Source organism: Pecten maximus, chromosome 14 (genome assembly GCF_902652985.1).
Source record: "Pecten maximus chromosome 14, xPecMax1.1, whole genome shotgun sequence".
Classification (NCBI taxonomy): domain Eukaryota; kingdom Metazoa; phylum Mollusca; class Bivalvia; order Pectinida; family Pectinidae; genus Pecten; species Pecten maximus.
Window position 1 is genome coordinate 18,817,779 of NC_047028.1, and position 26,203 is coordinate 18,843,981.

The window sequence follows — 26,203 nt, forward strand, 5'->3', positions numbered from 1 at the left end:
CTGGGTTGAATGACCATTAGGACTATACAGAAGAAGTGTGGACTATAAATACAGGTGACCACAAGCTGTCAGATTCAGTATCAGTGTTAGTGCTAGGGGGACATTTGTATCTCAAGTTCTATGGAAAAGTGCTGGTAATGTGTATACAGTAACCACAGTTCCGTTTTCATTTATATATTGGTAAATTCCGTGTATATTGTTTGTGTATCATAATATGTTTCCTGGTTCATAGGTATTTCAGTATAGGATTTTACTTTTGAAATATTAAGTGAAACATATTCAAAGGAATCCAGGGAAACTTTAATTTAGTGCTAAACCAATCTCAGAGCACCTGCCACAGTTTAGTGCCCAGAGATTAGAAATTAGAACTTACTTCATATACCATTGGTTTTTTCCTTTGGCAAACGTAGCTACAATTCGATCAGCTTCATATATTATTTAATCAGGAGAGAAGCATTTTTCAATTTCACCAAGACCTGGAGAATGAATGTTTCAAGTAAATGAGATTGGATTGTGCATTTTAAGTCTATCCAAGGGTACCTGAGGATCATGGGAATTAAAAGGTTCCTATGTGTATCTGGAGCAACTGATTTGGATTCCAAAAAACGGAAGAGTGAAGGTGAGTTGATGGATATAAGTTGTTTGGTTAAATGTTTTGTCTCGTTTGCATTTCAATTTGCAGCAGTTTCTGCTTTAAGGCAGAACTATAAGTTGAACTCTACTTTGCTAGCTGGCAGTTAAAGTTTTTGGCTGACTGGGACTGTCAAGATGAATGAGATTTATCAGAATAGAAACTCTTGACATATGTTGGGAGTTTTTAAGTGTTTGATGCACTTGCATGGATTGCTTTCAAATTTGGATGTGACATATTGCAAATTTGTATAGTTTGCTCATGAGTATTTAAAAACAAGGGTACAGAACTTGTTAGATGTTTCTTTTTACATTGTACAAATTATACTAATCAGGAAATTGGTGCCAATTATGATTTTATAAATAATTGTCATTTCTCTTCTACAAATGTGCCTGGTATGTTGTTACCGAGTTGTCGAACGGTCTTATTCGATTGAAGCAGTTTAATAACGAAAAGTGTGAAACACAGAGGTTTAAAACTTTTAAAACTGATGAAAAGAATTAGAAATCTTTGGAAATAGTTGTGTTAATTATTTCATAACATTGCTGAGCCTAGAAAAGATTTGCAAAAGCATGAAATTTGTAAGTGTTGTGCTCTTCTAACATTGTGTAATTTATGTTTTGTAATTTGAAAATATTGCCATGAACGTTGAAATTCAAAATAAGTGAAGCTACCTGATCGGAGAGGCTAAGAGGTTAATAAGGGAGGTCCCCAACTTAAATATCACGATCTATTGTTGTGTGTCAGCGGCCCACAGTAATGTTTCCGGTTACGAGTATAGTCGACCAAATCTGACCCCATGTCTTCTGACCCCTAAAACCCCTGTACATCCACCATATCACAATACCAGTAAAGAGGGTCTTGAGCTCTCCTCTATAATACTGACCCCTTTTATGTATTTTTGTTTTGTGGTAGTATTTGAGCAAGCTAATTTCAGTTTCATTCAATGTCAATTTGAAACTTGTGTTTTTTTTGTTTTTTTTTTAACCAAGCTTGCATTGAATACATGTTATTTCTAAAGAAAATTTCCATGTATTTGCACAAGTAAGGGTAAAATTTTGTGTAACCTCAAAGGTTATCAGTTAATGTGTCGAAGAAAGACACATTTATCGTTTCATGTTCAAGTTTTTTCCCCTTTATTTGTTTGTTAAGATGCCATGAACAAGCTTGTAATTGTCAACAGTCTCAAATCTTTTACAGAAAGTTGTAGACTGTAACACAAGATTGAGAGAGATATGATGATTAACTACAAGCTGAGGGACGTGTCGATTTCGCCAGTTTTCTTTTGTTCGTAACACCAGATATGACAGGAAATCTATAAAACACATAATATTTTTCCAAAAGGTTTTGTTTTGAGTAGAAAGGGTAAATCATGTGTACCAGATATACCTGCTCGACTGTCAACGAGTTTAGGTAGCATATATGTGTACACTGAGGATCCTTAAAATTATTTGTAGGTTGGAGAGAACAATGAGACATTGATGGATATACAGTATTTGTTTTTATTAATTCACAAAGACGCCCATACCCCCTTAAAAAGAACAGCTAAATTGTCTTAAAAGATGCATGCAGTCATAGTATTATGCAGTAGGCTACGACACTAATAATTTCCAATTAGTTAAAACTTCTGTAGGTGTTATTTCAAACTAATGAGATATGTTGTTAAGGTAATAAAACATTGTATAGGAAATTTGAACTTATTATAAATTTTAATACATATTTGAAATTGAGTGATAGTTACATTGTTAACACTAAGATTGTTTGTTTTCTGGGTTTATTCCACTGTGAACAGCTAGGGTCTTTTTGAGTCAGGGTCTCCTTGTAGTAGTTGGTGACTACCTCACTGATCAACATGTGTGAGACCGTTGAATGCCATCCAGAGTAATTAGAGTAAAGAGTTTTCCCTAAGGACAACCAGACAACTCAGCTTCCTGAGACACACAAACTAACATTGGCAGGGAATGTTGAACCACACATGTGGCTGTGCAACAATCTCAGCTATGATGGCCCCCTACAACACTAAGATTTAAAACACTTGATTCAATATTTTAAAAATACAATGATATACCGGGTATATCGCATGCACTATGCCTAAAATGTTTGCAAAATTAGAAAAAAATCTGTATCTTCAAAAGAATTGTTCTAAAACATTCCTTTTTAAAATGAAAAGTTGTTACTGACACCCAGATATATATATTTCTTCCATCTCATCAGGGGAAAAATGATGAAAATCATTAAAATGGACAAATATCTTCTCATACTGTGTCGGCTACTAAGAATTTTTTTGATCGATTTCAAAACCCTGGACTTTAGATTCAAAAGTTGTATTGGAAACGTTCAAACAAATTCTTTCTTATTTCACCTTTGAATGATAGTGGTACATCCGCTGACAAAGTTTCAAGTACCTGGTGTCAACGAAGCCTCAAACTGAAGTAGCCAATCAATAGCTCAAAGTTTCACTTCATTTACATATGTCCAGTCTTTGATCCTTTTCGTCAGTTAGTGATAATTTAACACTTCACAGAGCTGAAGCCAGCTGTTCGGACTGAATATTTTGTAGTTAGGATACCATCATTTAAATTAAACCTTCAATTTTGAGCTTGAAAATTTGCGTTTGGTTGAACAACTAAGAATCGGACTGATACAAATTGAAAAAAAAAAGTTAGGATGAACTAAATTTTGAAAAGAAACATTTATGTCTCCCCAAGATAATGCCTGAAGACTTTATAAACTAATTCTTCTTCAGTTGTTGTAATGGAACAGGGAATTAACTGTTTTTAACACTAGAGTTGTAACCAAACCTGTTGTCCCGCGGTTACAATGGATCCATTATGTTTGGTTTATCTGACCCATCCAGGTTAACAGGGATGAAATGGATATATCTGTTGTTCCCAGCTCCCATCCCCCAAACATCTGTGTGTCCCTCGTTAGGTGTCCACAACACTAGCAGGGGATACATAGATTTCTCCATTTCATGATTTTGTTAATTAAGGTGACCTAAATTCAAATGTATGCATGATTTAAATTAGCTACCATGGCTGTACAACTGCCTCCCAAACACCCAAATATACATCTGTTTCCCCCAAACTCTATGTATATCTCATCTTTGACCCTTAGGTAAGGCTTCAATTGATTCACCCAAATTGTCACATTTACCCCATATCCAAATATATCCAATCTCCATGGCCTCCTAAATCTCTGTTCCCAGTCTCAAAATGTTTGCTTGATATGTCTTTATCCTAAATATTGAAGGGCAAATTTTTTTTAAAAGTACTACAAGTCAAAAGTTTATTTTCAGGTAATCCTGTCAGGATTAGCTGTTATTTTAAATTGCATTAAGTGACCAAGCACAACAGGTGTATAGTGTGTTATCTTCCTGATTTTCACCTTTTGTACGTACTACATGTATCTTTACTGGCTCCCATTTCTGATTCTTATCTCCGATCATAGAACATTTTTATATTGCTGTTAAGTTAAGCATCTGTGACAATATTTTTGATTTAATCAGAAAATTACTTGCATTAAGATTTCATTTCAAACATTTTTACTGAATCAGGAAATCAGTGAAGTGTCCTTGAGTCTAATGATGTCTGTCTCAACAAAAGAATTTTATGATGGATTGGAAGTAATTTGTTTTATTTGGTTGTGGTTCTGTTACTGGTAGAGGAGCCTTTTGTATGGTTGTGATATAGACATAGTGTCTTCATTTCTTGACACCTGTCAAAATAACTTTGTATGTAAATATGCTTATCATTATTTAATTGACTCGAAATGATACCGATTAGGTTGATTAAATATTGAGAATTATAATTGGTTTGGTTCAAATCAGAGGAAGTAGAAATATAATGATCATTATTTAATTGGCTGTAAATGATACTGATTGTTGTGATTAGATATTGAGTTCACACTGAATGTTAAAATTGTGATTAATCAAAATTTTTGGCTTTTGTTAATTTGAATTACAATTAAAATAAAATGTTTGTCTGAATTTTTTTCTGTTAAAATATTTCTGTTTATTCAAATATGTTGGACGATGATTAATTTATTAGGCAATCCCCAGTGTATTATAACTCATAGAGTTGGATAGAAAAAGAGAGAAATAGAAAGAAGATGTAAAGAAAATAAAGACAAAAAAAGAAGAAAAGGAAGAAGTGAAAGCAGAGATTGATAAAAAGTACTGAGCAGGGAGATTTAGAAATAAAATTAAAAGACTGAGGAAGAAATAATGTGAAAATTTTAGAATCAAATAATTAGTGAGTAATTACAGTATGGATATATCATAGGTAGTAATTTCTGAACTCCCGATATAAAACCTGTACATATTGAGAGAATGAATGAGTGGGGGCCTTGTTTATGAAGTTAAAACTTCACTAATTAAGCCTGGTTGAGTGACAGTTAGGTTGGTAATGGATGACTGGTGACATTTGAACTATGGAAAACATGAGTTCATGACCTTTATTTGATAGCTTTTGTTTAAGTATGGTTAACTTGATGGATAATCTGGGGAAACAATGCTGAGGAATCTGGAATTTATGTCAGCAGATTGTTTTACTAATTAATTCTGTGAAATATTTATTTAACAAATCTTGAGTTTAAAGTGCAGTAACATTTATTTCAGCTTTTCAGAATTCTTATTACCAACTCTACTGATGTGGTATAATTGGGGGTATAATTGTTCATTTAAAATGGGTCTGTTAGACCAGGCAACATCCTGTCAGCCTTCACCTGGGACTAAATATGCTGTAGTCATTAATGAGAGGAGTATGCTATACATTATATTGGCTAGGAAGGTAACCAACACGTTACTGACCTAGGTCCCTATCTATCTCACTCTCATACATGTGTACAGTCATCCAAGGCTAATTCTGTATATAGACAAAAATAGGTTGTGGTTTGGTTTATTTTGTTTGATATCCTACACACTGCCTGGGTTGTTTAAGGACATGCCAGGTTTTGGAGGTGGAGGATAGCCGGGTACTCCTGGAGAAAAACCACCAGCTGATTTCAGTACCAGGCAACTGTCCCACATGGGTTTCAAACTTGTGACCAAGTGGTAGAGGGCTACTGGTAAAATGTTGGGACACCTTAACCACTCAGCCAACCCGGTCCCTATATGTCATGGAATAAATAGTATAATTCAAAATCATCAACTATAAAACATGTCTTAATATATAGTTTGACAAAAGTTTTCCAACATCCTGTGCAAAATCAAGATATTTATTATGGTGTGTTGTAGTTTATTTCTGAAAGAAACTTAGTAAAGACTTGTTTTCTGACATCAATTAGTCTCCAAAGGCTGTTTATTTGATGTTTGACATCATGTCTAATTTGACCAATATGTTTTGACCCACAAATCATCAGATCAGAGAGGATTCCACTGTGACTTTCACTTCTGGAAGGTTCTCCGGATTAGCTTTATAAATACTCGTAAACATTTATGTTATTGTGTTCAAAACAAAGCGTTTCTCAGAAAATATAGTTTAAAGCTAAGGCAGATCATTACAATAATTTGTAGTGAGGAGATAATTTTGTCTAAAGAGGGCGATGTCTTGGAGAACTTTCATTGGAGTGTCTCACAATCAGGTAGCCCTGTGTTCTGCATGAAATCCCAGTAAATCCCATCAGTGTGATGGCCCTCATGGTCAAATACAAGGTCATTTGATGGCTGTCTGAGAGCTCTTATGTAATCATTTCCGCCTTACTACAAAGGCCAAAGCAAACAGCCATCATTGGGCAATAAAAAATGAAAGGCTTGACCAATGGCTTAGTGGTCAGCTGACACACAATTATATGGTAATCTGTTCTGGACCCTTCATCCATAATCAAAAGGGGCTGCTGGACTTCCTGTCCGGGCCTCTATTGTGGCTGTTAGGGTCTGAGTTCCCACAGTGTTTAGAGCACCCCTGAATGTTCAGTCGTTTGGATGGGGATTAAGATAAATAGTTATGCCATATTTCACAGGACATTTCAATTTCTGTTTGGGGGGGGGGGGGGATTCTGACTTTATCTTGGGAAAGGTGACTTCGCACTATGAATATATAACTTTGTTGTAGTCAGATGACATCTTTAAATATATGAACCATTTCCTTTCACCACAGATGTTGATGACTATAATGAGGAGATTTTGATAGGCTTTCAATGCATTAGGGGAGGGAAGTGTCCTTTTCAAAGACTGAAATGTTGGGAGGGAATTAGATTTTGATGAACTAACATTGGGAAAGGGATTCTCATTAAAGGAAATTTAGGGAGGCCTGTGAATTAGATTTTGATGGACACAGGGATCCCATTGGGAAAGGGATTTAGATTTTCAGATATATGTATTGATAGGATTAATTATATTTCAGAGATTAAAATAATGATTTGAGAAAGTTTGACCTGACAAACCACCAGGGATGTTGGCACCCTGTGATTTATAAAGGTTGTAAAGTGGTGTGGCAGGTAAAACCTGAATGTCATGATTATAGCTATACTGGCCATAGGAAGTAGTTACAAGATTACACTGAGTGACACTTACCCAGGTAATCTAGGTCAGAAAACATACCTGGCATTACCTGAATAGTCATAACAATGACCTGTATTCTAAACAATACCTGTGGTTTCCTGTACCAATTATGCCTACAGAGATGGATGCACATGTCACAGCTAGGGGATATAACATGTGGTTAACCGATATTGTTAGTTAATAGTTTAAATATTAAATAGTTTATAATATATCAATTGTTAAGACTTGTCATCATGTATGCAGAATTTTGCTTAGAGATATTTTGGAAAAAAAATTAGACATTTAGAATATTAAAAAAATATTATTTCTCAGTAAGGGCCATTCACACACGATAGATGAAGTGTATAAATTTGAATGAGGGTATTTTTAACCTTTCAATTTTTTGAATATGAATAAATAATAATAAACAGAAAAATTATAATGATAAAAGATTATCAATAAATCATAATTCAAATAAGTCAGTACATGTATTTAGAATAATAAACTATTTTCTCTACAGATATACAAATTTCTGTACATTATATACAATTTTTTTTCTGTATTGGGTTATTATCGAAGATGCACCAGATTATCATCCAGAAACAATTATCTAGTGTAAAAAGTCTAACCGATCCCTGCAGCAGACAAGTACAATATTTTTCTGTCTTATTTTTAAGCATGTAATTTTTTTACTCAGTGGTGTCTGTTTTATAATAAAGTACTTTGATGTATTGGCGAAGGGGACACAGACACAAGCCAGGTGTTAGGTAAAAGTTAAACTTCGGGGGTATCTGTCAATCTGCCCTTACTGGCCCATCAGGTTTCCCATCCCACTTCTCTTAACCCTCCAGACCCGGGACTCTTAATTCCCTTTTTACCTTTTTTTCCTTCCCCGCCACCTACATGTTTGTTTCTCTTTCTCGTCTTCTCCATTTACCCCTTAGTCTTCTCTCCATCCAACTATTCCTCTCTCTTTTCAAGCCCAGTTTTGTATAGACTAGGAATAGGAGAACAAGCTCTGAGCCTTGTATCAGTCAATGGCAGGGACAGAACAAGCTCTGAGCCTTGTATTAGTCCATGGCAGGGACAGAACAAGCTCTGAGCCTTGTATTAGTCCATGGCAGAGACAGAACAAGCTCTGAGCCTTGTATCAGTCAATGGCAGGGACAGAACAAGCTGAGCCTTGTATCAGTATTGGCAGGGACAGAACAAGCTCTGAGTCTAAGTGTGTATTAGTTCATGGCAGGGACAGAACAAGCTCTGAGACTTGTATAGGCCATGGACAGAACAAGCTCTGAGCCTTGTATAGAATAGAGACAGAACAAGCTTTGAGCCTTTTATAGGCCAGAGACAGAACAAGCTCTGAAGATTTGTATAGAACAAGCTCTGAGACTTGCATAAGCCATGGACAGAACAAGCTCTGAGACTTGTATAAGCCATGGACAGAACAAGCTCTGAGCCTTGTATAGAATAGAGACAGAACAAGCTCTTAAGATTTGTATAGAACAAGTTCTGAGACTTGTATAGGCCATGGACAGAACAAGCTCTGAGCCTTTTATAGGCCATGGACAGAACAAGCTCTGAGCCTTGTAGGTCAAGAGCAGAGGAACAAGGTCAAGTCAAGAGACAGGGAGCAAGTTGACTGAGCCTTAAACAACACACTAGAGACTGGCAGTAGAGACTATTACAGGAAGAAATCAATTATCAACAGTGATGTGCCTCCCATATCTCACTGGTTTTGATTACCTGGTCCCTGTTGAAAATGGCTACCTCCGTAATAGCAGGCTTATACCTCGGGGAAATGTTGGGGAAACAATTTCTAGAGCCAGATTGTGTTTTGATAGGTAATGTATGTGTTGGGTGAAGTTATATCTTTGTCAGAACTAAAAGATTGATGTTTCCACCCCCCCCCCCCCCCACAATATTCTTACTTAATTAAGACTGACAGATAAAGAAAAAAAAATCTACAAGCTTGCTAGTAATAGTACCAAGAAAATTCATCATTTTTTTAAGAGTCATGATATTTTGATCAGAGTGTGTGTACGATTCACAAGTAGGAAAGAAAGGGATTTATTTGATGAAATTAATTAGTGGCAAAAAGAATTAAATTGAAATTTTGTTTATAATTATAATTTGATTAAAAATCAAACATAATATAGCTTGTATAAAATTTTCACATGAAATTAGTGAAAGTGATTGCTTCTTGTAGTAGGGGGAAAACAGAAAAGAACTATACTCTATCTACTGATCACATGATCCAAGTTTAACAGTATTCAACATCCTATCTTTCACTCATCTGAGAGATCCAGCTTTTTCTCCAAAGTTTTAGAATTTCCAAATGAAATGCCAACACTTTGACAGTGTTTATTGAGTTGATGATTTTTAAACAGATTGTAGTTGGATTGATAATGTTATGTGTCTGGAAAGTGATATAAAAGATTGTATCTTATGATGTTAAACTTGGTTTAATGGAGCTAGACTCCTTGAATTAGACCCACCTCTGTGCCTTCCAACAGGTGTTTATCCATTAAATGGACATTACAACAAATGGTTTGAAATTGTTCAAAGTATAGATGCACATTTTATTTGATAGGGAGCTAATCCTAAGTCTGGTGTGTTACCCAGCACCTTAAACAGAATTATCTCACCTAGGGGAAATGTAACGAGTCAGACTTGGGCTAGCTTTGAAGTGACTGTTTTTCAGTAGTTGGTAGTCGAAGAACGTACTCAAGCCTCCAGGTAACCCATAGGTAACCCCAGCATTAACCTAATCAGGCAGAGGTGGCCGGCTATGATGTACTTCCAAACACTTTTGTACAGTAAATAAAACTCTGACATCAAAGGAAATGAACAGGAAATAAGATTTCAGAAATGCTTGGGCGCCACCTCCATGAAAGTCCAGAATACTTTGATTTCAAATCGTTTTCACAATTATTTGTTAACATTACAAAATGTATACTATATATATTGGTTTCAAAGGGTTAAATTTAATTTGTATTTTTTTTTCAAAGTTACTGACACCCTGAAAATTTTAATGAATTCTATAAAATTTAAGATTTTCCTTTCTCTTTTGAACTTTAAGAAGTCATTCTTAAGAACTACTATACTACCTAAATGCATTTTCTAATTCATTTAAAAAAAAAAAAAAACAATTACACTTTGTAACTTGTAATTGGTTGTCAGATTACATTTGATTGAGGAGCTTTGTTTTTAGAAGATTTATTATGATGGAAAATTAATGATTATAATTCATTCTTAAAAAATAGCTTGTAAAAATAATACAAATTGAATGATTACAATAATGTTTTCATCATTTTATTCGAATTCCATGAAATTAAAAAGATTTATTTTAACTTAAAAAGAGAGGGGGAAAAAAATAAAAATAGAAAATGAATTTATGTAAGGCTATTTAGCTGAGTGGAATTTTCATGAAATGCTAAAAATGTGGTTTACCCCTACAGGGACCTCTGAAGATGCACCACTTTAGCATAAATGTAGGTTTGATAAAGGAAAACAGACAATGGTTGAACAGTCGTATACAGGAAGTGGGGAGTTGGCAAACATAGCCAACCTCATCATAATCTTCATCAGCACTACCATCTGTAACCACTGAGGGGAGGGGGTGTAAGATCTGTACTGATTGAGGGGAGGGGGACATCTCCATCCTACCATGTGTAGCCACTAAGGGGAGGGGGGATGTAAAGAAGGGGGGACATCTGGGGAGAAGGGCAGGCACCATCTGTAGCCACTGATGGGGAGGAGGGGGGATGTAAGGAAGGGGGAACATCTGTAGCCACTGATCAGGGAGGAGGGAGTGTGTATAGATGGTAGAATGTAGAGCAGGCGAAAAAAACAACTGTTATATTGTGGAAACCTGTAAGATCAAGGAGCAGACGGCAAGATTTTTACAAGGAGATGTGTTTTTATAGATGGTTCGGGAGATATATTTTATCACTGTAGGGATATTATGTGCCAGTAGTATTTGGATGAACTGATAGTGTTGTATAATTAGAGAGGAATTTGTGTGTGATTGACCTGAGGCTTAAAAAACCTTGGATGTTTAAAATGTTGGATTGTTAGATGCTTTTAGTATGTATAAATTCTGATCCACAGGATGTAGACATTGCCTCAATATATATATCACCGGAATTTAATGAACTGTTTTCATTGGCAGTTGAATATTTTGGCTATGATTGGATTGTTATTCGTACGGAGAACTGTAGTAATCCAAAGCTACAGAAGCCACCGAGGATTCCTGTGGCATGTTTGATTAAGTTGATAGGTTTGGGTGAGGGAGGATTCTACTGTAGTCCCACAGGTGTGTACTTGGGGAGATAAACCCCTCCACATACACACATATATGCCTTCCGCAATGAACAAAAGCAATTCTGTTCAGAAAACTGAAGTGTTTGTGATTAGAGGGAGATGAAGTTATCGGACTGCTTATTGTCCCTGCGGTAGACATTTGGAGTTGGATTTATTTTTGGCGAGTCGTGTAAAATGGATATTGGATTCTGAAAACTTTTTCGGAGGTTTACACACTTTTAATTGGTATGATGATGAGATTTAGCCGGGCTAAGTCTACTTATCTGACAAGCGCCTGAGCCCGGAGGTATAGCTCCGACTTAGGTGTTCCGCTGGTTCATATGAGACATGCATTCCTTCGCCATCTTCACTTCTGTTTCTGATGTATTTGTTTTAGAATTTGGTTGAAAAATATTTCTAGAAATACATCTCAAGGAATTCACTGACTGATGGTGTTGTTTCAAAGGATAAGACATGTGTATTGAAACACATGTAGCAGTCTGAAGCTTCAGAACTCCGATAGAGCTGGTATTTTTGGAACCCATTCAAACAGCATCCTGCAACCTACATTTCTTTGAAATCCAGAAATCCAAGAGCTGGAGTAAAATGTCTGCTTTAGTGGCTGTGAATTCAAGGATTTCAGGACAGGAGAAAGTTATGTCAAGAAATATGTTTTGCTTTTTTACATTAAGTGAAGATTTTCTTTAAACAACAAGCAACTCTGCTGGATAATACAATTTAAAATTTTGTTTTTCTTTTTGAAAGTAATTTTGTCATTTATCTGTAATGAAAATTTTCATACCAGGGTAGATTCCTTCTGAGAAAAAGCTTTGTTATTGAAACAGCAGTTGATATATATGAAAATTTGATATCATACTGTACAAATTTGAAAGAGGATGAATACGCTGTTAAGGTTGGGAAGTGAAAAGTTTGAGCCATGTTGAACATCACAGGTTCAGGAGGATATTCAGGACAGTAATTGGAATATTGACATTTACGAACAAATTTACCAGCCGTTTGTCCCAGCAAATGAGGCCACTCACGATGATTATGGAGCAGATTTTGTGAAATTTAAAAGAAAATTATTTGTGAAATTGACATTTGGAAATGGAAATTAAAAAAAGGGCACCATGGGATATATATACACAGCTGTGGTGATGATAGAAACGAGGATTTGACACTAGTACAATTTCTGGATGACACAGTTGTAGACATGTGTAATTCTATGTATATTGCTGGGTTTCATATTAAAGTTTTTTCTCTCTGTAACAATGGATTTTTCAGCAGACAGAATTAACAAAATGTCTGGAGATATAGGTTTTGTGATAAAGGTTTTACTGTGGAGGTTTAAATTCTCTGGAAACTTATGTGAACACCTGACGTTAAGAAGTTAAAATCAAAGCTAAAGTGTGGATCTTTATAGATAATATCTGAGGATAAATGCAACAGTTCCTCGACAAACAGACTATTTCTTTTTTCATTTCACTAGAAATTGTGAAATTTGTTTGTTTTCCCAATTAATGGAGAAAAAGAAATCTTTCAGTGGGCCTAAAAGGGCTATAAAATCGATGCGAGGGTTCTTTTCCGGGAGTAAGAATTACACAGGGTTCGAGTTTGTGTGTCCGAGTGCTTCTAAAGGACAAGAAGACAATACAGACATGTGTTGGTTTGCGGCCGAAGGTGCCCTTTCTGACCTTACAAAGGTTACCTCCCTTTCTCAGGTGTCTTCACTTTGTACCCTACCGAAGGGTAACATCAAAAAGAAGAAGAAATCCCTGATACCAGGTAGGTTATTTGATAAATAGTGTGGTAGTAGAGTAAGGTATTTCAGTGTTTATAGCTCTCTCCTGATCATGGATCAGACCAATGTGGATCAGACCACAGGATGTACAAGGTCCGGATCCACATTAGATTTTTTTCAGACTCTCCAGATCCCCTCTCAAGTAAATATAAAGAAGTACATGTACTTCCATATAGGCCAAGCATTGAGATAGCTTATGTTTCTATTTTGAATTAAATTCCTATTAATAATCATGTTTTTAGTTTGTGGATCAATTGATAGAGTACAACACAAAATCTGCAGGAAATGAATTTTCATTCATTAAATGAAATTATACTGAAGACCTTCATGTGAAGGAAAAAAATTCAGTTGTGTATTATGTATTGAAATTATTTTCTTTTTTAATGTATTTCTTTCAAGATATTGGAATCAAAATTCTTCATTTTGAATATCAAAAACAGTCTGGGCAAAACTATTTTGCAAATGAAATTATTTAGTTGAGTTTAATATTGTTAAATTTCTTGCAACATCCTAATAAATGTAACACTGATGGAGGGCAGGTTTCAATAAAGCGTCTGTGTTTTGTCTCTCGGAAGGTTTCAAGTCTTAATGATGAAACGGTCACACCGACCAGTTCTTCCACAGATAAAATATGTAAATTGAAGATTAAAACAAATTAATGAAATGATAGTTGAAATATCTTCCATGGAGTTGAATAATAATTTTCAAACAGTTTTCTTCCCATGGTTGCCAAGGGCTAAACAATATAGGCCATTTTGTGTTAATATAATTGTAATTATTTCTTACTTAAAATATTTTTAAAAAGTTATGATTTCTAGTTAGGGTGAGTTCAATTGCTGATTGTGAAACCCTCTGTAAAATATTTATAAACTTGAATAGACAAAAAATGTACATATATTTAGGATGAAAACCTATAAATTTAGCTCTGCAGTTTTAAAACTGAGGGTGTATTTTAGGCCTGAACAGGATATCTGGGCATCCTGTATCCTCCATGTGTTGGATGTGCAGGTGTGGGAACTGTCAGGCACTGATTAGGCCAGACATATCCTCGGCCCCACACTTCCCTACAGTACAACAGACCAACAATCCTCCAACACATTCCCCCAAAATAACTCAAACACACCCTCAAAAATTCTCCGAAAATTACTTTGCATCTTCCCTGAACTATCTCCAACACGCCTGTAAAACCTCTCCAAAAATTACTCCCATGTAATATTTTACAAACTCTCTCTCCCACACCCTTCCAAAAAGAAGTTTGAAAAAAATTCCCCTAACATATTTCTGAAATTTCTCTAATCCACCACCCAAAAAACAATTTTCCACAGTGTTTCCAAATAACTGTAACAATTTACATGAACCTCCAACATCTCCATTTATCAACCTCTAATAAAAAAAAGATATTACTAGAACAGCCTGCATCAATTTTTTTCCAATTTCCGATACTTTCATGATGGTAAAAAGACCTGTATTTATTTTCTTGTATTTGTCTTTCTGTATTTGTGACGAAAGCTGCATGTGGGGAGGGATGACACAAAAAGGTGACTCTTATGACACGCATGCCCTACTGTTTACTGCTTTTGGATTGCACTCTCCAGTCTTTTGTGAATGTTGATGCTATGGTTTGATAAAAATTTCTTCGATAGATTTTCCATTTTTTTATGCATTAATTCACCAAATTATCTTATTTCACAGCAGAAATTAATTATTTCAACCTAGAACTGGGCTATGTTCATTACTTATTCTGCAAACAGATTCGGGGCCAAGTCAACCCTATATTTGAATGTATTCCGTCAAGGGAGGTCGAAGGTCATTTCACTTACAGATTCAATATATGAATTGTGTCAGATCTTTCTGAATGAAATAGATAAAACCAAGACTCAAAGGGAATGTCACTCTAGTCCAATGGTGGACTTCTAGTGTCATTGACATAATGATTCCAGGATAGGGGAGCCCTGACCTCCCTCTTTTTGATGTCGGAATCATGTAAACTGTTTCTTTCCCTCCATCTAAAATTCTCAATACATCACTGAAAAGGGTCAACAACTTTATGGCAATTTCATGTACCCTTGTGTAGTAGATATCTTCAAACTTTGATGTCAAAAAATCAATAACAGTGTATACTTGTTTTTTCGGATGTGATATGTTGTAAACATACATAATTTAACGGTAATCTTATTTTAGCATTTTGCATGCTGGAAGCATTCCGCTAAATTATGATTGTGTTAATTGTAATTATCTACATTGGTTTCTATGGCAATCATTGTTGGTACTGCTAATTCATCATTCTGTTATCTGTTATAATTTGGTTTTACTCTAAAATATGAGTACATCATATCAAGCTCGTTTACATTACTTTGTCATCATTTAATAAGCCAAGGGGGCTGACACATAAATATTGAATCAGTGATGGGACTTATTGTAGGATAAGGAAAAAGAATATGTTATTATAGCTGAGTTATTGCCATTGTATACATATTGCCAGACAGATAATTAAATGGAAGGCCATGCTTTGCACTTACTCCTTACAATATACACTAGATAATGTTTTTAATAAAATTACATTTGTACATATGTATTGTCATTTGTCCTTAGGGGAGGGGGTCATTTCAATAGAAATGAAAATATGTGATAAATGTTCATAATATTTATCTGATGTTTAAACTAATTTTCCTGTTGTGAATCAAGTCTAACCGTATCATATGAAGTTCAGTAAAATGTGCCAGGAAATGATATATATATTTATATGCCATTTTCTATTATAAGGAAATATATGCCATTTTCTATGATAAGAACCTGACTACTTTGCATCAGAATTTAAGTTAAGTGTTTGGTCCCTCAGGCTTGCCAAAGGATTTATAGCTTGTCAAGTTTGTGTGTTTGGGGGAAAAAAAAAAAACAAGCCAACCTACCAAAAATTCCTAAAAATATTTTCTTACTATTAGGAAAAATTGATTGTTTCTCTATTTTTATTTGAGTATCATTGAGTGCAATAACTTGGTCTCTATTAAATAGATATCTGATTTGTGGACATTTACTACACCGAGTCCTCTTTTCCAACAACAACAGTTATGCTAATGTGTTGTGTCAAGTATTAGTGGAGGATATCAAGATGGCAGTGATGTTTTTAGGACTTCATCTCTCACACCACTTTCACACCCATACGTCCCCCTTGTCTTCCCCACGGCAACTCGTTTCTAATGCTCAACCAATGAAAGAAATCATTTATTTATGATATCTGTGTGCCATTTAAACCTTTAGACCACTTCCTTCACTGATAAAGTGAAAGATATAAGCTTTAATCTAAGGATACATTGGAAGATTTTCTTGTAAATAATGGTCAGCATAATTTACATTTCAAATGTCATTATGATAAATAGGCCCTTCCGCTATTGGAGAAGAACACCCAACTTTCCCGCCAGATTTCACTAGAAAAAGAAACTTAGAGACATTTAACTTTATGTGGTTGTTATATAAAATCCTGTTAAAAAGAAATCAAAATCATTGCTCAGGAGGGAAATTTTTGGTTCCTACAAATTTACTTGTATTCCAAGTTGGAGAAATCAGGGGTCAAAATCAACTTTTTTCATCACTAGCACTTAAAATTTCCACTAGCAGAATTACAGTTTGAACTACCAAACTTTTTAGCAGTGTTTTCAGTAATTAATAACACCAGGTAAAGTAGAGAAAATACAAGAATCACTCCACCTATCAGAAAGATTTCATTTCCACTCTAGTCTCATATTTTCACTGAACAGATTGTCAGGGAAAACAAACTAGGACAAATTAGTAAGTAGGCAAAATTTTAACTAGCATTTCCAGCAATTTAACTGGCATTTTGCTAGTCATAAGGAGTTATGAACCCTGGGAATATATAGCTTCAATTTCAATTTCTATATTGACTGTGGGCCTTACGGCCTGTAAGTACATATTTCATATTTTAAGCAACACAATACATAATATTGGTATAGAACAGCAATACAAATACAAAGTGGAGAATGAGTTAAAGATATATAGATCAGATCTTATTAGCTTCGAAAAATAAACTTGCCTAAACTACGCTTAATTCTCTGATATTTTTTACGCTTAATAACCGTATTATTTTGAACATTGAAGGTTTTTGCCAATAGTTTTTTTTAATGAGGCGCTTTCTTAAATGGTTAAAGAAACCCCAGATAGTCTTGTAGTTAGTGTTATAGGTCAGTTTGTTTGAGAGAGTTTATATTTATACAGCTTCAAAACATTGTTAGTCAATTTGATTAAATACTGGAAATAAACACGCTTGCTAGTTACAGGGGATGTCTATTTACATATGGGTTCAAATCAGGCATGGTTTTCAAGGTTAAAGTTATAGATAAATTTGTAAATATCTTCGACTTGTAGCAACAAATGTCAGAAATAGTTACCGTTGGTGGACAGTAAGCATGGCTTACATAGGAAATTCAACATGTAGCCCTGGTGACCGTTAAAACCAATGAATGTATAAATATATTTTTAGCAGAAAAATATAAACAGGAAGCAGAGGTCAGGCCAGAAATAGTCTTGAGTGGAGGTAAAACTGCGGGTAGTGGGGGATTACTTGTCATGTGGGATACATCTGGGATCCGATTCGCTAGCTTCCAAAACAAATTGCAAGAAAAATCTAATAAATTTGAGAAATGTTCTTTTAAAGATCAGTAATATTTATTTTTGCATCTTGATTTAATTCTAATGTATCACATATGCCAGGCCATGCTACGTTTTGTAAGGATTTTTTTTACTACACATGTAAAGCTTGCCTGTAAATCTTAAAGGTGTGTGTAGACCAGACATTGGTGCCATGTGGAGAGTTGGCAGACAGATATAGGCTAGTATGTATATGTTGAGTGAATCCTGGCTTTGGAGAGCTGAGGCTGCAAATTAACGCACCTCTACTCCACCTGTCGTTTCCATAACAACAGCATCAAGGTAATTCTCTACCTGTGTAGGAAGAGATAAATAGTGTGTTTTTATTTAGCATGCAAGATCGATTGGATGTTTAATATCGTGGAAAGTGGATTCATTTACAATTGACGGACAGCTTACTGTGTTATGACCTTTCTCCCGTACAATGATGACAAGCTGTGTTGTATGGATGTCAATAGTATATCAGTAGATGTAGTCGTTATTGTGTTAGATATGAAAATGAGTAAATGGCGGAGCTTGTGTTGTTAGCGGGAATCCCAAAGGATGATATTCCTGTGTAACACAGCTAGGGGAGGATTTACCTCTCAATTCATTTATTCTGAATTCACGATCGGTCATCGATTTCTCTCGTCCAAATACATAATTGATACCGATAATGAGGTAGAATAAAACAATACTGCATGTGTGGCTCGCCATTGTGTACAATTAATCTGGCCTGGCAGTGTTGGCTATTATATAACGACCCACTGCTGACATGCCATGGATGAGGATACTGTGGAAATTTCCTGTTGCCAAGGTATTTATGTTGGATAGGGCTAGGAGGAAAAGGGGGGGGGGGGGGGGGGGGGGGGGGGAAGTTGTGAAATGTTGTAAACACTTTTTGTTTTATTTATCCAGTAATAAGCCCTTGCTAGTAACTAGACAATCAATGTCTGTTACAGTTCAATGTAAATGCTTTTAAATTTTATATCATTGTCATTCAGTACTAAAGTAGATCCCATGCTTTTGATAAAAAATATATATTTTCACACTGGCTTATTACAGGTCAGTAACAGTAAACAAGTTTCATATATATATTCTATCAATATATTCAAACATTTTATCACAGAGAAGTTTTCCAGATTGTTTCAGCAGGTTATAGTAACAGGAGCATTAAGTTGTCAAACTTTTGAGTATTTTGGTTTTGAGCCCATGAGAGACAGATGTATGAGTTCTATTTCTTAACAATTTCTCAAGTTTTGTGGATTGGAATGAAGAACGATGTACGAAAATTTCAATTTTAGTGTCTTAAGAATAATATGAATGGATCAGTGCAGCTATATAGGCCTCTGCTATTTCAAGAGATGTCACTTGAAATTGAAGTACCGGCGCTGTAGGGCAAAATGTAAAATCCCAATTGAGTTTAAGCTGCCTTAGACGATCTACCTTGGGGAAAACTGGAATGAAAATTGAAATCTAATAGAATTTAGAAATGCGTTTTCTGTGGGTGCCAATACACACAACAGTAGTCGCAGCATGTCAGAAATGTTACATGTTGTCTGACATACCATGTCTGTAACTGAAATGAAATCTTATTAAAAAAATTGTACAGGGATTCTGTTGTTCACATAAAGCGAAGGGAAATTGTATTAGGTTTGGAGTTTATTTTCTTTGGAGACTGTCTCTGTCTGAAAGCTTGGTCAGATGTTTGTATAGTGAATTTGTGTGTGTAGATTTGAGATTAGGAAAGGGTATCGGGAGATTAGCTATAGTATAGTATTGTTACGGTCGGCTCTGATCTGTAAGGTCCTCAGGTAAAAATGTTAGTCCACTTTCTGTCCAATTTTGGAGGAAAGAAATGTATCGAGGTCCGTCTTCTTGTTGACTATAAATCAGACGTAAATAAATTCCATTTCAATGTGTGTGTTGTATACACATAGACATGATGAAAGATTTAAAATACCTGACATCCGTCCACAGAATTGCATATGTAAATAGATATGAGATTAGGTTTAAGTGTGGAAATGTTTCCTCTGTTTGCTGAGGCCTCATTAGAGAGTATTACATCTTGGCGACAAAGGGATGGGGTAAAGGTGATGGAAGGACCGTCCAGCCTTAGATGTGTCTAAATCAAGAGTATTGTGGCTACAAAGAGATGGCCAATCCTACTGTGAAATTTGATATGGTTAATTAACTTGCTACAATAAAAGAAAAAACCTAACTATCTATGATAGTCAACTTGAGAATATTGTTGGTTAGCAAATCCTGTATTGTTGGTTAGCAAATCCTGTATCCTGATGATGTTGTATGTCTGGAGATTTTTGGAACCTTGAAGTTGTAGAAACCAAACAATACCGAAATCAAATCTTGTATTAAATGATTTACTATCAGTGAAATCGCTTTTCATTGATGAGTGATCAGAAATGAAGTGAAACCATATTATATCTGACAAAAAGAACTAAAGATTATAAGAAACATTAAACGTATGTAAATTTATGGATGTAACTTGTTTATTTGTAAATAAGTCCCTGTTAACAGTTCAGTCTCCTTCATTTCTGCAGAATCACAAATTCCAAAGTAAGATAAATGTAGTTCACAAAAAAGCCCTTCCCAAACTTTACTAAACTTTTGAACAAGCGGAGGGGGCTTACCTTGAGGACAAATACGGTAAAACTTATATTTGATATCATTGTTTTTATATACCTAACCTATTTGTATTGGTGATCTTTGATATTGATTCAAATTAATCCTGATTTTCTTTTGTATTTTGTAGAATGGCTAACTATGGCGAGATCTACAAATCGAGCAAGCTTAAAAGAAAAACTTCAAGAAGAGTTTCTGTCGTGCAAAATTTGCCTGGAGCCTTTTATTAAGCCGAAGGCTCTGCCTTGCCTGCATAGTTTCTGTGAGCACTGTCTGAGGGATTATGTTCGCCGGCATCCGGGGGAGAAGCCGGGACACTTTCCCTGTCCCATGTGCCGTAAGGACACACCTATACCTCTTGGAGGAATCTGTGACTTTCAGGATAACTTCCTGTTGTTAAGTTTGTCAGATACACTTGATGAAGACAACAATGATGATAATACCGAACACTGGAACAACATAACTAATTCGCCATCAAGTGGATTTTTAAGTGTTAATCAGAACCACCAGGTGTCACCACCAAGGACATTAGCGCCACCTACCCCACAGGAAACATTTCTTAGGGGGCTAGAGTAAGTATTGTAATCAAGTCCTGTGATTGTACAAAGTGGATAATCTGCTTACATGCTACCTTGGGTAATGTATTATATGTTTTGAGTTATCTCCCCTGTAATGCAGTTCAATAATTACGTTTTGAGTTACCTCCCATCCATCGTTTTATAATTAGCGGCATCATCCATTAACTTTGGCCTTTCTTTGAAATTTATTTTAAAGAAGAAAAAGAAAGAATTTTCTTGAAGATACAAACAAAAGTTATTTTAGATAAAATTACAGATTTGTACGTTGACAGTATGGTATCTTATAGAAAAATGTCTTCCTTGCCAACTTGTTAGACTGTTTCTTCATGCCATGAAACTATTTATTTACCAAAGTTTTCATTCAGAGAATGCAATATCATAGATTTGTTTACACTGGAGTGCTTTTGGATATGCCAAAGAATCCATGCTATGGTTTTAACATTAGGTTCCATCGCGACTAGCCGTCACGACAAAAGTAATACTATAACAAACAGCACTATATGATGGGTTAACAGATTTTAGTAAAAATTGAAGGATAAAAAGAGCCCTAAGCAGTCCCATGTTACAAATGTATATAAAACCAGTTTGGTAATTTGAAAGAAGTACATTTTCAAGGGGCAAAAAGGTGTATAGGAGTTAAGTGTACATGCTGTTAAAAAGAGATGTGCATGAATAGTTTGTAGTTAATTCTTGAATAATTAGAAAAACGGCAATAAAACTCGGAGAAAGGAAAGGGAAGTAACTTTAGGTGAAAACTGGTCGCATTCATTAATAGAGTTTATTTACTGGTCGTGTCACTAATACTCTACTGTACAGCTTGTTGTGAGGCTGAATAGAGAATTGTCTCGGTAATGATCCAAAGATGTGTGTATATTTCAATTTTCGAGTAGTTGTAGTTATTTTTGTTCTCCCCGTGTCAATATACACCTAATGCAAATTGATTGGTCTAGCATTTGTGGCAAGTTCTTCTCCTGAAAAAAATCCATTTTCTTACCATTCTAACTTATTTACTAAGCTTGAACGCCAAAAACTCCATGCTGGTAGTGTGAACCATTGTTAGCACCCTCTTTAACTGTATGTACATGTATAGAACAATTTGTAAATGGTTGAAAATTACAAAACCAATCCAAGTCATTTGAGTGTTTGGTAAATATCTTAGTGATGAACATATTAGAACAACGACCTGTCAATATAGATACCACATTTGCCCATAGTAACAAAATTAATTGTATATGAACCTCTATATAAAGACACTGTTCACCTTCCTCTGCTTCCTAGAGTGACCTCTATAGACAGGTTTTACTGTACAAAGGCCAGCCTCTATTAAGGTCTGTCTGTTGACAGCAACGACTAAACATTTGCCATTCTAAATAAAATCTAAAAATCAAAATCAGATGTTAAAGATGTAAGTAAAACCTAAACACATTACCTGGATACGAGGTCAGATGGGTGGGGATGCTGTAGGCTCAGGACAGGTGGTATGGGTGGGGATGCTGTATAGGCTCAGGACAGGTGGTATGGGTGGGGATGCTGTATAGGCTCGGGACAGGTGGTATGGGTGGGGATGGTGTATAGGCTCAGGACAGGCTACCTGGATACGAGGTCAGATGGATGGGGATGCTGTAGGCTCAGGACAGGTGGTATGGGTGGGGATGGTGTATAGGGACCAGTGGTATGGGTGGGGATGGTGTTTAGGGACAGGTGGTATGGGTGGGGATGGTGTATAGGGACAGGTAGTATGGGTGGGGATGGTGTATAGGGACAGGTGGTATGGGTGGGGATGGTGTATAGGGACAGGTGGTATGGGTGGGGATGGTGTAGGCTCGGGACAGGTGGTATGGGTGGGGATGGTGTATAGGGACAGGTGGTATGGGTGGGGATGGTGTATAGGCTCAGGACAGGTGGTATATGATCCCTTTCTGGCTATGAATCAGTCCAGGTATGATGCAGGATAGTTCTGATTGAACTCTCAGGTATGATGGAGGAAAGCTCTGATTGAACTCTCAGGTATGATGGAGGACACTTCTGATTGAACTCTCAGGTATGATGGAGGATAGCTCTGATTGAACTCTCGGGTATGATGGAGGATAGTTCTGATTGAACTCTCAGGTATGATGGAGGACAGTTCTGATTGAACTCTCAGGTATGATGGAGGATAGTTCTGATTGAACTCTCAGGTATGATGGAGGATTGTTCTGATTGTACTCTCAGGTATGATGAAGGAACTTTATGATTGAACTCTCAGGTATGATGGAGGATAGTTCTGATTGAACTCTCAGGTATGATGGAGGATTGTTCTGATTGAACTCTCAGGTATGATGGAGGACACTTCTGATTGAACTCTCGGGTATGATGGAGGATTGTTCTGATTGAACTCTCAGGTATGATGGAGGATTGTTCTGATTGAACTCTCGGGTATGATGGAGGATAGTTCTGATTGAACTCTCAGGTATGATGGAGGATTGTTCTGATTGTACTCTCAGGTATGATGGAGGATAGTTCCGATTGAACTCTCAGGTATGATGGAGGATAGTTCTGATTGAACTCTCACGTATGATGGAGGATAGTTCTGATTGAACTCTCACGTATGATGGAGGATTGTTCTGATTGAACTCTCGGGTATGATGGAGGATAGTTCTGATTGAACTCTCAGGTATGATGGTGGGAGAGGGGGGATCTAATTGGAGAGTTATGTCCCTCCCTCTACAATCATATCATATCTGGTTTATAAGCCCACCTCTTACTTGTTTCTGAGATTATTTATTGGTACTAGGGACTTATTGAAGTGGAAGATAATTGTCTGTCCATGTTTGCTGGTAATACCTAAATAAACTTAAGTCCAATCATCACAGTTGTTACGTGGAAGGATTCTTTACTGATGAGAATGATAGTTAATTCTGATGATTTTAGTCTTGTTCATTGTACAATGGATACCCCCGCCAGCTGTAATATCTCGGTTTTATATTAGTTTTCAATCTGTACACATTTATTATCCATAAGTCAAGTCACACCAGAGCCATTTGGATATGATATGGGTGACAATTCAAGGGCATATTTTAAATAGATTGAAGGAATAGATACAATCCTTAGTTTTCATCCTGAATAAGTAGGAAATGAACTTGTACAGATTCCTGTTCACGGCTAATTTCTCGGTGGTTTTTATCAGACGCTGAGGATGTAGTGATAATTCTGAGTGGAGTCTATATGATCAGAGTGTCTCTCGGCTAAATCTTTGATGAATCAAGCCTCATTAGTTGAAGGGGGATTTGCGACTCACATTTTCGGGAGGGTTTGAAATGTTAAAAGCCTACTGCCAATATGCTTTAAACAGAATGTGGTAAAAAAATTCAGAAACTAAGAAAAAAGTAATAAAACATTTCAAATTTTGATATTTCACTTTTCTAATGAAAATTTTTGCATCAAATTTTTTAAGTTTTATGGTATATTCAAAGATAGAATGTAGTTTTAAAGAGTTTGATATTTTTGTAGTCAAGTTAACAAGACCTGAGCTGAAAGGTTGAGTGCAAATACTAGCTACAGTTCAACTACACTGTAATTGGTAGTGTAGGTTTTTTGGGGGAGGAGAAATATCTGGTCTGTATGCACTCAATTACTCTATAGAGCCGAGACGTATTCTACTACACAGTGTTTTACTACAAATACATCTTCTCCTGTACTTCAGGCAAAATCATTTCAGTTAAATTCCAGTCATTCTTTTTTTTCTCATTCGTCATCTCGTGTTAAGAGAATAACTGTATTAACACATTGTTGGATGTCTTGGCTGGGTTAAAACAAATATAACTGTAAAAATCACTGTTGGAAAATGTTATCGGGCATAATATTTCAAAAAAAAATTTCATGTAAAGAAGACTTTCCCTTAATTACGAAAAATAACAGTGTCTGCAACCGTGTTTTGTTAATACCTAAATCAGTGCAAAACAATAACGTAACAATTCTGGAGGTCCTACAAGAATGCCTATGTTAACCCTCGTAAACAACACGCTGCCTAGACTTATCATTCGCACCCATGTGACTCCATTTAGCTTTTTGTCGTGCAGCATTCTTTACAGACATCAACCATGGTAAAAAAAAAATTAAAACTTGTAAATGTATATATTTTTATGGTCTGGCTTGGGTATTGTTATTTGTTATAAACATGCAACTAATTATAAAAAGAAATCACTGTTAAATGATTATGAAATCTACAGATGAATTCGCTTTAAATCAAACGGGACAAATCTTACCTGTAAATGGGTAGTTCCAGTATTCGTTGTATGAGGGACAACAGATATTTGAGTTTCATTATAGCAGTTGTTGGTCATTAGATGAGAATGGTGTTTAGGACGTTACAGGGATGGAATAGTGTTGGGATGATGATCGGATATATAAGATAAACTAATTGTTAACATCATCGATAAAAAAAATTCCATAATCAATCATCAGTAGATAATTTTTGTTGTGATTTAGATTAAACAAATTTCATTGCCTACTTAGAATGCATAATGAAAATGTCAATCACTCGCATATTTCATTCACCAGTGAATCCAATATAAGTTGTGCATTTCAAAATTAAATTCACACACAAAAAAACACGACAAAAACTGATTATTTATTTTATTGGAAATTTGAATAAACTCATCCGAATATGTTACCAATTAACTATATCAGAAGATCTTTCCAATTATAACCGATGATCAATTCTGAATATTCAACTGACCTTATCACTAGAAATTAACAAGACTTATGATTTTATTTTGGTATTGCTATATCCTATGGTGGATGGGGTTGGAATTCCTTGATTTATATTAGCCTCTGTAGTAATCCTGTATGGATATGAAGGAGAAACAAAATTGATCCCTTAGATCTGGAGAGAAGAATTAAATGAAGATGATAATATAGTGCAGTTAATTTTACGATTCTAATTAAGCTGTCTTACTTATTGGCCATCTCTCCCTTTTTTTCTGGTTTCTTGGTTAATTGTGTGAGTGCCACAGGTCCAGATACATGTTTGCAGTGTAGCAAAGTTTTATATATATATATATATATTGTCATTCTTGACCATAGTCTCCTGTGGTCAATATAACACCAACATGTTGTGTGGAAAGATGTTTTCAGTTTAATTA

The 26,203-nt window shown here is 35.6% G+C and overlaps 1 protein-coding gene across 6 annotated transcripts in view; it reads left to right on the top strand.

Moving 5' to 3' along the window:
- The window catches only part of LOC117342250 (tyrosine-protein kinase SRK2-like), a 136,453-nt gene that overhangs the window by 95,968 nt on the left and 14,282 nt on the right, over window positions 1-26,203 (top strand). For 3 of the 6 annotated variants that reach the window (XM_033904310.1, XM_033904311.1, XM_033904316.1), the window contains one exon: window positions 20,633-21,074. In XM_033904310.1, coding sequence (XP_033760201.1) covers window positions 20,633-21,074 — 442 coding nt within the window. Of the gene's footprint in view, window positions 1-497; window positions 620-12,282; window positions 13,203-18,548; window positions 18,677-20,632; window positions 21,075-26,203 lie in introns of those variants that run through there. The other 3 variants (XM_033904312.1, XM_033904309.1, XM_033904315.1) reach the window with 3 other exon arrangements.